We start from the raw sequence: 14161 nt of genomic DNA on the forward strand, positions 1-14161 counted from the left end.
CCTGCTGATCCAGCTGTTGAGGAAAATATAGGTCACTTTTCAGTGTCTATACCAAAGAGCATGACTTGAGCTTAAAGGAGACAGATCTAAACCAAGAAAATTATTTGGCCTATTAATTTCAGTCATATAATACATCTAATTCCTAATTTGTCTATTTTACAGGATAACACCAATAAAATACATTAAATTAATGCTCAAAAAGCAACACTCTCTTCCTTGATTTTATAGAAGGACACAGTACATATCAACCAGCCTAAGTTTCTTTCTCTGGAGCAATTCAGTGAGCATACGGATTTGCTTAGAATTCACACAACGGCTCCTTTTACTTTTCTCTATTAGCTTCTTTGATGACTATGCAAATAAATATTTTTTTTTAATGTGTAAGTACTTACTTGTCTCACATTGATCTTCCTTAGCTGCACCTAGAATCAAGACTGGTGATCAAAACCTAGTGGTAGATGTTGGGAAGCCTTTAACTATGACCGTTCCATATGATGCCTACCCAAGAGCAGAAGCTGAATGGTTCAAAGGGGAGGAAAGTCTGCCCACGACAACTGTTGATACAACAACTGACTGCTCTACCTTCAAAATTTATGAAGCAAAGAAATCAGATAAGGGAAGGTACAAAGTTATACTTAGAAACAAACATGGACAGGCAGAAGCATTCATCAATGTAGAGGTCATTGGTAAGTACTCCCATTATTAAAACCTTGTTTACACTTAAGCCAGAGGGGGAAAAAAAAAAAAAAAAGATGCAATGCCCTAAAATATTGTCATATCTTTGTCAGATGTTCCAGGTCCAGTTAGAAACTTGGAAGTCACTGAAACTTATGATGGTGAAGTTGGCCTCGCCTGGCAAGAACCAGAAAGTGACGGTGGAAGTAAAATAATAGGCTATGTCATTGAAAGACGTGATATCAAGCGTAAGACCTGGATTACGGTCACTGATCGTGCTGAAAATTGTGAATATACTGTTACTGGACTTCAAAAAGGAGGAGTTGAGTACCTCTTCCGTGTTAGTGCACGGAACAGAGTGGGCACTGGTGAGCCAGTGGAAACAGAGAGACCTGTGGAAGCTAAGAGCAAATTTGGTGAGCAGAAGTTATGAAAAACTCAGTGTTTGATGACAGTGTGAGAAAAGCAGTACAAACTCTAACAATAGGTAAAACCCACATAACTTGTTTTTCCTTTTTCTCCCTAAAATAAAATGCAGAAGTTCCTGGTCCTCCTCAAAATGTAGAAGTTACTGATGTGAACAGGTTTGGAGCTACACTTACCTGGGAACCACCTGAGTATGATGGAGGATCTCCGATTACTGGCTACGTTATTGAACTGCGTAACAGAGCTTCCATCAAATGGGAGCCAACTATGACCACTGGAGCTGATGAATTGTCAGCTGTTCTGACTGATGTTGTGGAAAATGAAGAATATTTCTTTAGAGTAAGAGCTCAAAACATGGTTGGAGTTGGCAAACCAAGTCCTGCTACACGTGCAGTAAAAATTATGGACCCAATCAGTAAGTATGCAAGCACTGACTGTGATTGCGTTATGAGACAGGGACATTTTGGATGTTTATGTATTATGTGTGCAGGAAAGTTCAGGTGAGAACATGTGTGCTGCAAATACCATGTACAGTTAATTTTTCCTACTTTGGTTCTTCAAGCATACCAGAAGTACCTTGCTACCATTTGTTTCAGTAAGAATTCAAAATAGTTTTGCTCTGAATATAGGATCCTACCTCAGTTTAAAAAACTGGTTTAGAAAAAGCTATGCAGACTTTAAAAATAGTACTTAAAGATATAGACAGCTGATATGCAGAACCATACTTCTTTATCAGTTGTGAAAATGTATTTCTCTCAAATTATTTTCAGAGAGGCCAACTCCTCCCATTAACCTTGATCATTCAGATCAAACTAAGTCATCAGTGCAGCTCACATGGGAACCTCCTCTCAACGATGGAGGAAGTCCAGTCTTAGGATATATTGTTGAAAGGCAAGAAGAAGGAACAGACAAGTGGATTCGCTGTAACCCAAAACTAGTACCTGCTCTTACTTTTAAGGTAAGATGTTCTTGTCATCACCAAACTAGTCAAAATGTATAGATCATCATTAATATAAGTTATTAAATTATTATTTGTGCTTTTTAGGTAACTGGATTGAAACCAGGATCCAGTTATTACTACAGAGTCTCAGCAGAAAATGCAGCTGGTGTGTCTGACCCAGCGGAGGCTATTGGGCCATTAACTGCAGATGATACTTTTGGTAGGCTATATGCTATTTGTTAAAGATAATTAATCAGATAAGACACACAATTAAAGTGTATTTTGTGGGCAATATATATATTTTTCACTAGGTAACTGTGATGCCAACTAGTATAAAGAGCCTTAGACATTTTTGATTCTGGTAATTCTGCAGATAATTAGCTGTACTATTAGGTGGAGACCTATTAGGTTGCCTGAAGAGCAAGGCATGACCTTTTGACTCCTGACCTTGCTTTGTGCAAGGTGGGAGGTAACAGAAGGAGAGAAAGGCAGGGAAGATTAAAAAAAAAAGTTAAACAGTACAAAGTTTTTATATTAAAGGGTAAATTAGATCTCCTACTTGATAATGCTAAGCTACCTTATCATCTCACATATTTCTAAAAAAATGTTTAACCAGGAGAAGTAGGGAGTGATAAGCCACAGCTAGGCCTAGACAGCTCCAACCTGGAGGATGAGATACAGTCAGAATCATTCTCTCAACACAGATATGATTAGCCATATTCAGAACATCTGAAAATATTTAATCAAATTGATTTTCCACTTTTTCCAGTTGGACCTACAATGGACCTAAGTGCATTTAAAGATGGGCTGGAAGTTATTGTTCCAGAGCCAATCAAGATCCATGTTCCTACCACTGGCTACCCTGTGCCAACTGCTACATGGTCTTTTGGTGACCAGGTCTTAGAAGAGGGTGATCGTGTAACAATGAAGACCACTGCCTCCTTTGCAGAACTTGTAATTACTCCAAGTGAACGTCCAGACAAGGGATTTTATTCCTTAACTTTAGAAAACCCTGTGTCATCTGTTTCAGGAGAAATTAATGTCAATGTAATTGGTAAGTGGACATGTATATATTCTAGCAAGAACATTACGTATTTGTCTTGCTAAAATCTAATTAGGTTAGTAATGTGAAATCACACAACTTTCAGTAAACCATGCATTTTAAATATAACTAAAAACTAGAAAGGCATCCTCCAAAAAAACTCTTCTCAGGTTTTCAGTATTCAACTTTGCTGTTTAAGGAAGAATACCTAAGAAGAGTAGGTCTTCTGGCAGACAGATTACATAAAGATCATCTGTCAAACACTGATTAAAAAAATATTAATACAATTTCTGTGACTTCTAGCTCGTCCAAGTGCACCAACAGAACTTAAAGTTTTAGACATAACCAGGAACACAGTACAACTTTCATGGGAACTTCCAGAAGATGATGGTGGAAGTCCAGTTACTGGGTATATAATTGAAAAACGTGAAGTAAGCCGGAAAACATGGAACAAAGTAAGTTCATTCTTTCCCATTTTCATTTCTATTTGCTATATTGTTTCTATATGTGCTACTGATTTTTTTGTCTTATTTTGGTAACTGCTCTTTGGAAAAATGTTTTAGAAACATGTTGGAGCCTTCCTTCCCTTTAGGTTGCAGATCATGTTGTTGACCAAGAGTTCACTGTACCTGACCTCATCCAAGGAAAAGAATATTTATTTAGAGTTTCTGCATGCAATAAATGTGGCCCAGGAGAACCTGCATATATTGATGAACCTGTAAATATGTCAGCACCAGCAAGTGAGTCAACTGTTGCACATTATTGCTGATTTTCTATTTTTGTTTCTGAAATCTTGCGTATTTTCTTCAAAATTAAATTTAAAAAAAAACCCCACAACTTTCTTAGACTGGTTTTTAAGACCATGTTTTTCATTTGTAATAGCTGTGCCTGATCCACCAGAGAATGTTAAATGGAGAAATCCAACATCAAAAGGAATTTTCCTAACATGGGAGCCTCCCAAATATGATGGTGGTGCCCGCATTAAGGGTTATCTGGTAGAAAAATCCCAACGTGGCACAGACAAGTGGGAGATATGCGGGGAGCCTGTTATTGAAACAAAGTAAGTAAATTAACATCAGAAGGTATATCCTTTCAACTAACTGAGCCACCCTTGATACTTTAAATATCTGGATTTTTTTTTTTTTTTTTTTTAACAAACAGAATGGAGGTAACAAAACTCAAGGAAGGAGAGTGGTATGCATATCGAGTTAAGGCTTTGAACAGAATAGGAGCTAGCAAGCCAAGTAAGCCAACAGATGATATTCAGGCCGTTGATGCAAAAGGTAATTACTTCAGTCACCAAATTACAATAGCGGCTTTATTTTTACCAGTCTCTGAAATACTGTTTCTATAAAAACATTTTTTTTTCTCTCTGAATTCAGAGGCTCCAGAAATTTTCTTAGATGTGAAGCTTCTTGCTGGACTTACTGTGAAAGCTGGAACTAAAATTGAGCTGCCAGCTAAAGTAACTGGAAAGCCTGAGCCCCAAATTACTTGGACCAAGGCTGACAAAATTTTGAGACCTGATGACAGAATCACCATTGAAACCAAACCTAATCATTCTACAGTCACTATTACAGACAGCAAGAGGAGCGACAGTGGAACCTATATTATAGAAGCTGTAAATTCCAGTGGACGTGCTACTGCTGTTGTTGAAGTTAATGTTCTTGGTATGCATGTATTTTATGTTGTTTATAAAAATCATAGGTAATGTACTGAGGTATTCAAGATTAACATTCACATCTTGTCTTCTACAGATAAACCTGGTCCACCAGCTGCATTTGATGTATCAGAAATCACAAACGAATCCTGCCTTCTGACGTGGAATCCTCCACGAGATGATGGGGGTTCTAAAATTACCAACTATGTCCTTGAGAAAAGAGCTACAGACAGTGAAATATGGCACAAGTTGTCATCAACTATTAAGGATACAAAATTCAGAGCTACCAACTTAACTCCTCATAAAGAATATGTGTTCCGAGTCAGTGCTGAGAACATGTATGGCATTGGGGAGCCAGCACAGTGTAACCCCATCATTGCAAAATATTCATTTGGTTAGTCAATTAAAGTAATATTAAATTTTTGCAATATTTTAACAGGGAAAAAAAAACTCCATATGTGTGATGGCTTTCTTTTTCCTTTTTTTTTTTTTTTTTAATTTGTTAATTCGTACAGATCCACCAGGCCCTCCAACAGGTCTCAAGCCTACAGAGGTCACTAAAGATTCAGTCACCTTAACATGGAATGAACCAGATGAAGATGGTGGCAGCCCCATAACAGGCTACTGGGTTGAAAGATATGATCCTGAGCAAGATAAATGGATAAAATGCAATAAAATGCCAGTGAAAGATACAACATTCAAGTAAGACTATACCCAGTTTAGTCTGAAATAGGTCTCAGAGACATAAAAATGTAGTAGGATCCTTTTAAACAAGTTTTATGTAGTTCTTACTCTTTTTTTGTTGCTTCCATAAGTTTAGATCCAATTAACATCTGGTGGCATGCTTTTTTTGACAGTTACTTTTAAAGAAGAATGTCTTTACAGAAAAGTGAATAATCTCTTTTTATTTTTTAAAATGCTATGCTTAATAGTTTCTGTGCTTTGTGATTATTCATAAGACATTCTAAAATAGCAGACATAGCCCTCTCAAGTATCAATTTGCCAAAACCCTGGGGTTTTTTTCTTCTGATACTCGTATTAGCTCACAACCAAGGAACATGCAAAAATGCAAGATGGCTTTCAAAACATTGGTTTCTGTGTCATGGTGCATCATTTTACTGTTGACAATGTATCAATTTTGAATTTTCACCATTTCATAAAACATCATTAGCAGTTATTTGGGTATTTTCAGGTTTTCCAAGTAAAGCGTAGTATGAAGAGTAGATATAATAATGGGTTAGGCATAAGTTAATGTATTGACTTTTTTTAATCAAACTTAATTTTTCTTTCCAGAGTTAAAGGTCTTACAAATAAGAAGAAATATAAGTTCCGTGTCTTGGCAGAGAATCTTGCAGGACCTGGAAAACCAAGCAAGGAAACAGAGCCAATCTTAGTGAAAGACCCAATTGGTATAATAAACACATTTTTAGTTGTTTAGTTTAGCAACAACAAAAAATTTATTTGTTTTCAATCACATAATTAATATTGGACTCCTGTCTAGATCCACCGTGGCCTCCTGGAAAGCCAACTGTGAAAGATGTTGGCAAGACATCGTTATTCCTGAACTGGACAAAGCCAGAACATGATGGAGGGGCAAAGATCGAATCTTATGTCATTGAACTATTGAAGACTGGAACAGAGGAGTGGGTGAGAGTGGCTGAAGGAGTACCCACAACTGAACACTTCCTCAAAGGGCTTATGGAGAAACAAGAATATTCATTCCGTGTAAGAGCTGTGAACAAGGCTGGTGAGAGTGAGCCCAGTGAACCCAGTGACCCCGTGCTGTGCAAGGAGAGGCTCTGTGAGTATTGTTTCAGAATGTGCTGCTACTGCAAATACACTGTCTCTGTCTTTAAAAAAGTTCCATGTCTACCTGTCTCTGTAGGTACCAAGTGAACTCTTGTAAGGCTTATGAAATATTAGAACCTGTCCTGCTTCAGCTGAGAAAATACAAAGTTTTAATAGTTTTGGTGTATTCCCTGTCTTCCAAGATCTTTGATGCAAAATACACTAACCTGTTTTACCTTCTTTTTCTATTTTATAGATCCTCCTTCACCACCTCGATGGCTTGAGGTTATTAATATTACTAAAAACACAGCAGATCTTAAATGGACAGTACCAGAAAAAGATGGGGGTTCCCCAATCACCAACTACATTGTTGAAAAGAGAGATGTAAGGCGAAAAGGCTGGCAGACAGTTGATACAACAGTGAAAGATACCAAGTACACAGTGAGCCCACTGACTGAAGGCTCATTGTATGTGTTCCGTGTGGCTGCTGAAAATGCCGTTGGACAAAGTGACTATTGTGAAGTTGAAGATTCAGTGCTGGCTAAAGATACCTTCAGTAAGTTTCAGATCTGCTTACTGAGTGATCAGTAGAAACAGCTTACATGAAATAGATTCCTATTCTTCTAATATGTGCATTTTTTTTCTTTAGCAACCCCTGGGCCTCCATATGCTCTTACAATAGTTGAAGTGACAAAAGGTCATGTTGATTTGAAATGGGAACCACCTAAGAATGATGGTGGCAGACCAATTCAAAGGTAAGGTCATTTAAGTTTGCATAGTGTTTCCTGTAGATGAAGATCTATCTATTAATGAATTAAGATATTTCTCTCAAAATGTTTAAATTTTAAATGGACACATTTTATATGACAAAGAGGTGGATGGATATAAAAGAGAAGCCATTAAAGGTCTGATGTTAAAATGTGGACATTATGCAAATATAAATAACCTAATGTGCATGAACAATGAATGTGTGTCAACATCCTCAAAACATCATCAAATCAAATTGAATTGACTGTGTACAAGGTGAAAAATAATTTTTGCAACCAATGGTCCTCCAGTTCCTCCAGACCTGTAGTCACTTAGACCCATCTAACAAGTAATACTGTTATATTTTTCTTCTGCCTTAGTTTCTTATTCAAACTACATACACTCAGCTAAGACAAAGCCTCATGTCTTTTCTGTTCATTCTCTTATTACTTTTCAAATAGACCTTTTTACTCCCTTGGGTTGCTTCTAACTTGTCCTTTTCTTTGGTTGCTAAAGTATCTGTCCTCTGAAACTCACCTTGAATGCCAGTTAGTTTTTTCCTCTTTATATTTCCACTCTTCCTCTCCTTCCCAATCACAGTAAGCATATTTTATACAAACTGACAACTACAGAGATCTGACTGAAGTAACATAAGTCACTTAATTCTCTTTACTTTCCTGTAGCCTGTCATAGTTAGAATTTTGGCAGCTGAGTCACTCACAGATAATATCTACAAGTATTCCAACTGAACTAAAAACTGACATCCAAACTAGCAAGGATACAAGTATAGCTTGGAGGTTCTTTTACATCTGTAGCTCTCTACAACCTGAGAACACAGCAGAAGTCCAGGAACCGGCTTTAAGAATGGGACCTGTAATGTCCTATAAGGACTACCAGAACTAAGTGGCTGATGTGTGAAGAAAAGTTCATTAAATCTGTCACCCATGACTCTCTCTACTTTTCCATTTGCCTAACTACTCTAATCTCTCTTTACCTATTTTATTGAGTGAGAAGTCTGAACTGTTCATATTTCAAGCGCCTGATAGTATTGTCCTCAATTTTTTCAGGTACGTTATTGAAAAGAAAGAAAAACTAGCCACTCGCTGGGTAAAGGCTGGCAAGACAGCTGGTCCAGACTGCAATTTCAGAGTGACTGATGTTATTGAAGGTACAGATGTACAGTTCCAGGTTCGTGCAGAAAATGAAGCTGGCTGTGGTCACCCCAGTGAACCAACTGACCTCATTCATATTGAAGATCCAACAAGTAAGTAGTAGTATAATATACAGTGTATGGATTATGAAAGCAATGTACTGTGTAGAACAGATACTCTGGGAGAAAAATTACTCAATTTTTTTCCATTTCTGCAGGCCCTCCTTCACCTCCTCAAGATTTACATGTCACAGATGCAGGTCGAAAGCACATTTGCATTGCATGGAAACCACCTGAGAAGAATGGTGGAAGCCCTATTATTGGGTATAATGTTGAGATGTGTGAAGCAGGAACGGAAAAATGGATGCGAATTAATTCTCGACCAATAAAAGATCTAAAATGTAAAGTGGAGGAAGGTGTTGTTCCAGACAAGGAATATGTGCTGAGAGTCAGAGCTGTCAATGCTGTTGGAGCGAGTGAGCCATCAGACATCTCCGAAAAAGTTGTTGCCAAGGACCCAGACTGTAAGAATAGTTTCCTTTTTTTGTTTTTTTCCCAGATCTGCATAGCTGAAAAAAGAGTGGTGTTTGGCAACTTTCTAGTAATATTATACTTGCTTTTACAGGTAATCCAACAATTGATCTGAAAACTCGTGACATTGTTGTTGTTAAGGGACAGAAACTAAGTATCCCTGTACCCTTCAGAGCTGTTCCATCCCCAACTATAACATGGCACAAAGATGGCAAAGAGTTGAAAGCTGGTGACAGAACGACGATGAAGAGTGACTACACCTCTGCATTGCTCGAAGTCATAGACAGTGTTCATGCTGATGCTGGTGTTTATACCATCACATTGGAGAACAAGCTGGCATCAACAACTGGCTCAGTGAATGTCAAAGTCATAGGTAACTGGGCTTCTTCCATTCTGAGAAAGATTTTATCCTCACTTGATCCTACAGCTGACAGAAGAAAGGACTAGAAAAATCCCTTTTCTGCCATGTGGAGGAATCACTTAAAGTCCGACACATGTAGATTGCCATAAAGGCATTAATATTACAAAATCTCACCAAAAAAAACCACTTTACCCCAAGCTGGTCTAACTAGTCAGTGGCTGCTCAAAGCCTAATTATTATGAATAGTCACCATATAAATATAAAAAAAGCCTATAAGAATTCTGAATGTTTTTCACTTTTAGGAACACAAATTCCTATATATGCTGTGTAGCCAACATTTGTGGTTTTGGTCTGCTTTCTGCAAAGCAAAGAAATGCAATATAATTTCATATTTGTAGGAATACAGTTTCCCATCTATTTAGTTAACTAATTTTATTATTCTTATTTAAAAAAGGTCCACCTGGACAGTGTAAAGACATTAAGGCAAGTGAAGTAACCAAGAATTCTTGCAAAGTATCCTGGGAACCTCCAGACTTTGATGGTGGCACTCCTATTCTGCATTATGTTCTGGAACGCAGAGAAGCTGGTCGTAGAACATATATCCCAGTCATGTCTGGTGAAAATAAGCTTTCATGGCAAATCAAAGATCTTATCCCAAACAGTGAATATTATTTCCGTGTTAAAGCTGTCAATAAGATTGGAGGAGGTGAATATCTTGAACTGAGAAACCCAATTATTGCAGAAGACCCAAAACGTAAGACTTTTTCACTACTAAATAATCTAGCAAATTAGATTTTAACTAAAATTTTCATACTTTCTTTTCTTATATGATCCCTCTTTTGCTACTCTTCCACAGAGCCTCCAGATCCTCCTGTTGACCTTGAGGTCCATAATCCAACATCAAAATCAGTAACACTAACATGGAAACCACCCCTGTTTGATGGTGGAAGCAAGATAATGGGCTATATAATAGAAAAGCTTGCTAAGGGCAAGGAGAGGTGGGAAAGATGCAATGACTATCTGGTACCTCTGTTAACTTACCCAGTGAAAGGTCTTGAGGAAGGAAAGGAGTATCAGTTTCGTGTTCGTGCTGAGAATGCTGCTGGAATCAGTGAGCCTTCTCGGATTACTCCTTTTGTGAAAGCTGTGGATCCTATTGGTATGAATTGCTCATTTGATTGTTTGTAGTAATTGCCATATATCCTCAAACGTATTGGAAGATTCTACTCTCTATCTATCATTCTGTTTATCTACAGAGGCTCCAAAAGTCTTCCTTGCTGCAAACCTACAGTCTGGCCTTGAGGTGAAGAGAGGTGATGAGATCATACTTGAGGCACATATTTCTGGGTCACCTTATCCATCTATCACTTGGTTGAGGAATGATGAAGTTGTCAGACCAGAGGAAATCAAAAAGAGAGTAACAACGTACACAAGGAAGAAAAAGGGTGAAGCTGAAGAAGAGGAACCTTTCCAGCTTTCATTGCCAGAACGTACAAGTATTGACAACCATAAAGAAGGAGAATCTGTGCTATCAATTCGTGACTCCATCAGAGCTGACCATGGCACATTTACAATTAGAGTGGAAAATGATCATGGTGTTGCAAAAGCCTCATGTGAAGTCAATGTGTTAGGTATGTAATGAGTGTCCTCAGAAACATCTAGTTGTTCAGAGAACTGGGTAAGAAGTGCACAAGATGAGTACTCATCATTTTTCTTGCTTTACTAACAGATACACCTGGGCCTCCAGTCAACTTTGTATTTGAAGATGTGAGGAAAAATTCCGTCATTTGCAAGTGGGAGCCTCCCCTTGATGATGGTGGAAGTGAAATCCTAAACTATGTACTGGAAAAGAAAGACAATACAAAAGCTGAAATGGGCTGGGTCACTGTCAGTTCAACACTCAGACATTGCAAATTCCATGTAACAAAACTGATTGAAGGAAAAGAATACCTCTTCCGTGTATTTGCTGAAAATAGAGTTGGATTAGGGCCACCATGTATTTCAAAACCAATGACAGCGAAAGATCCTTTCTGTAAGTTTTAATTTTGAAATACAGTCTTTTCAGAAAACCACTGTAAAACTACACAGACTCTTGGAACACCCAGCTTCATCTGTGTGAATTTTGCCCAAAAGAAACTTGAGCAATGCAATTATTATTTATTGCACATTTTAAACCATTGAAATAAAGGGAAATATGTAAAACATTCTAATTTCAATAATAAAGAAATAATAATGACAATCACTATCATAAAACTTTGCACTTCAAATTTAGTCACCTGAATAGTGACATTCTCGGTGTTCAACAGACCAATATTCTTACCAAAAGAGAGAACCACTACAAGTTTGATTACTGATTGATTGCAGTTAGGAATTAAAGTTTCTAAGAAAGAGAGTAGAAGAACTATGAATTACTTAAAATAGTCATTTCTCATATCTTAGTTCTCTCTTAGCTTTGAGTAAGCTCTGAAGAAGACAGCAATGATGACAAAATTACAATTCTTTTTTTCAGCTCCACCAGATCCACCTAATAAGCCTGATGTGCAAGATGTTACCAGCAACAGTATGTTGGTTAAATGGAATGAACCAAAAGACAATGGCAGCCCGATCATAGGATATTGGATTGAAAAACGTGAAATTAATAGTACTCATTGGGCTCGGGTGAACACAAACCTTGTGAATGCTCTGGAAATAAAAGTTGAAGGACTGTTGGAAGGATTAACCTACATCTTTAGAGTATGTGCTGAAAATGCAGCTGGCCCTGGTAAATTTAGTCCACCATCAGATCCAAAAACTGCGCAGGACCCAATAAGTAAGTAGCTTAGCAGAAGCTAATAGCAGAAGGGTGACAGAATAGGATTCATAGCCTTTAACTTTGATTTACACCTATTTATTTCTAGTGCCACCTGGTCCACCAATTCCAAGGATTGCTGATACAAGCTCAACTTCTATTGAGTTAGAATGGGAACCTCCTGCATATAATGGTGGTGGAGATATCACTGGTTACCATGTATACAAACAACTGGTGGGAGTAAATGAGTGGTCACGTTGCACAGAGAAACCCATTCGGGTTCGACAGTATACTGTTAGAGAAGTCAGAGAAGGTGCAGACTATAAACTCCGTGTTACTGCACTTAATGCAGCTGGTGAAGGACCACCTGGTGAAACTGAACCTGTAACAGTTGCAGAACCTAAAGGTATTGCGATTGTATTATTTTTGAGCAATGTCCATCTGCCTAAAAGGTGGTTTTGAATCTCTCCCTTGAGCTAATGAACTGTTTCTCTCTCTTCTGCAGAGCCTCCTACTGTTGAGCTAGATGTTTCTGTCAAAGCAGGCATTCAGATCATGGCTGGACAAACTATTAAAATTCCTGCTATTGTGACAGGGCGTCCTACTCCCACCATTGCATGGGCTGTGGAGGAGGGTGAATTAGACAAAGATCGAGTTGTTATTGAAAATGTTGGCACAAAATCTGAGTTAACCATTAAGAATGCATTGAGAAAAGATCATGGAAGATATGTAATTACTGCTACCAACAGCAGTGGTTCCAAATCTGCAGGAACCAGAGTAGAAGTATTTGGTAAGAAAAATATTTTCTGTAATCAACTGAGCATTTATTTTGTTGAGATAATCTTTGGGCCTTACACTACTTGTTTGATTTTGTTTTTCAGATGTTCCTGGGCCAGTCCTTGACCTAAAGCCAGTAGTCACAAACAGAAAAATGTGTTTGCTTAACTGGTCTGATCCTGAAGATGATGGTGGCAGCGATATCATAGGCTTCCTTGTTGAACGGAAGGATGCTAAAATGCATACATGGAGACTAGCTATAGACACAGAGAGATCCAAATGTGATATCACAGGTCTAGTTGAAGGGCAGGAATATAAATTCCGTGTTAGTGCCAAGAACAAGTTTGGTACTGGTCCACCTGTTGAAATAGGACCCATTCTTGCAGTCGACCCATTAGGTAAGATGACTAATTTTGTGGTTTGGATTTTTTTAAATTAATTATAGGTTAGTAAACCAGTATTGTTGTATGGATTGCTTTCTATACAGGAAATGTATTTACTTTTCTACTACTTGGATATGGCATCTGCCTTAGATTACTTCAGGGAGATTTCTGAGTCAGTTCTGTAAAACTACTATGGTTCTTTATGTAACAAAATACTGATGTCTACTAAGAAACTGCTTGTTACCTTTTTATCCACACACATGACAAACTTTATACTATACATAACCATACTCAGACACTTGGCATACAAAAGCTATGACTTTAAAAAGCCAGAGCTACTGTATTCATATGATTAAAAAGTCTCTAATTCTTTAATGTTTTTTTCATTATAATTTATCCATGTTAATAGGTCCTCCAACAGCACCTGAGAGGTTCATGTACACAGAGAGGACAAAGTCAACCATTACGCTTGACTGGAAGCCTCCACGTAGTGATGGTGGCAGTCCTGTCTTAGGATATATTGTTGAGAAGAGGAGACATGATTCAAAAGACTACGAAAGAGTTAATCCAAGGCTCTGTCCAACAACATCTCTTCTTGTTGACAAACTTGATGAACTTCATATGTATGAATTCCGTGTCAAAGCTGTCAATGAGATTGGAGAAAGTGAACCATCATTGCCCCTCAATGTAGTTATACAAGATGATGAAGGTATATCTGCTTTAAAGGAATCCATACAAATATCTCCAGAATACTGCAAGGCAATTTCTCTGTTTCATGTCCATCTTCACTCTGTCATTTTTCTTGTTTTCAGTACCTCCAACTGTTACATTACGCTTGGCTGTGAGAGGAGATACTATCAAAGTGAAGGCAGGAGAACCAGTTAATATTCCTG

The 14161-nt window shown here is 37.8% G+C and overlaps 1 protein-coding gene across 1 annotated transcript in view; it reads left to right on the top strand.

Moving 5' to 3' along the window:
- Window positions 1–14161, top strand: part of LOC104462808 (titin-like) — a 110036-nt gene that overhangs the window by 24186 nt on the left and 71689 nt on the right. Inside the window, 30 exon segments of the mRNA XM_010074919.1 lie at window positions 417–686; window positions 789–1091; window positions 1214–1516; window positions 1872–2059; window positions 2147–2261; window positions 2811–3095; window positions 3387–3538; window positions 3676–3823; window positions 3966–4143; window positions 4245–4366; window positions 4466–4753; window positions 4841–5137; window positions 5259–5445; window positions 6037–6152; window positions 6245–6544; window positions 6788–7087; window positions 7181–7286; window positions 8346–8542; window positions 8647–8952; window positions 9054–9332; window positions 9775–10074; window positions 10177–10479; window positions 10577–10951; window positions 11050–11352; window positions 11830–12129; window positions 12218–12514; window positions 12614–12898; window positions 12990–13283; window positions 13678–13977; window positions 14081–14161. The exon segment at window positions 14081–14161 is cut by the window's right edge and continues 246 nt beyond it. Of these exon segments, the coding sequence (XP_010073221.1) occupies window positions 417–686; window positions 789–1091; window positions 1214–1516; window positions 1872–2059; window positions 2147–2261; window positions 2811–3095; window positions 3387–3538; window positions 3676–3823; window positions 3966–4143; window positions 4245–4366; window positions 4466–4753; window positions 4841–5137; window positions 5259–5445; window positions 6037–6152; window positions 6245–6544; window positions 6788–7087; window positions 7181–7286; window positions 8346–8542; window positions 8647–8952; window positions 9054–9332; window positions 9775–10074; window positions 10177–10479; window positions 10577–10951; window positions 11050–11352; window positions 11830–12129; window positions 12218–12514; window positions 12614–12898; window positions 12990–13283; window positions 13678–13977; window positions 14081–14161 (7278 nt within the window).

This window comes from Pterocles gutturalis, unplaced genomic scaffold (assembly GCF_000699245.1).
Source record: "Pterocles gutturalis isolate BGI_N339 unplaced genomic scaffold, ASM69924v1 scaffold51227, whole genome shotgun sequence".
NCBI classification, from domain to species: Eukaryota; Metazoa; Chordata; class Aves; order Pterocliformes; family Pteroclidae; genus Pterocles; species Pterocles gutturalis.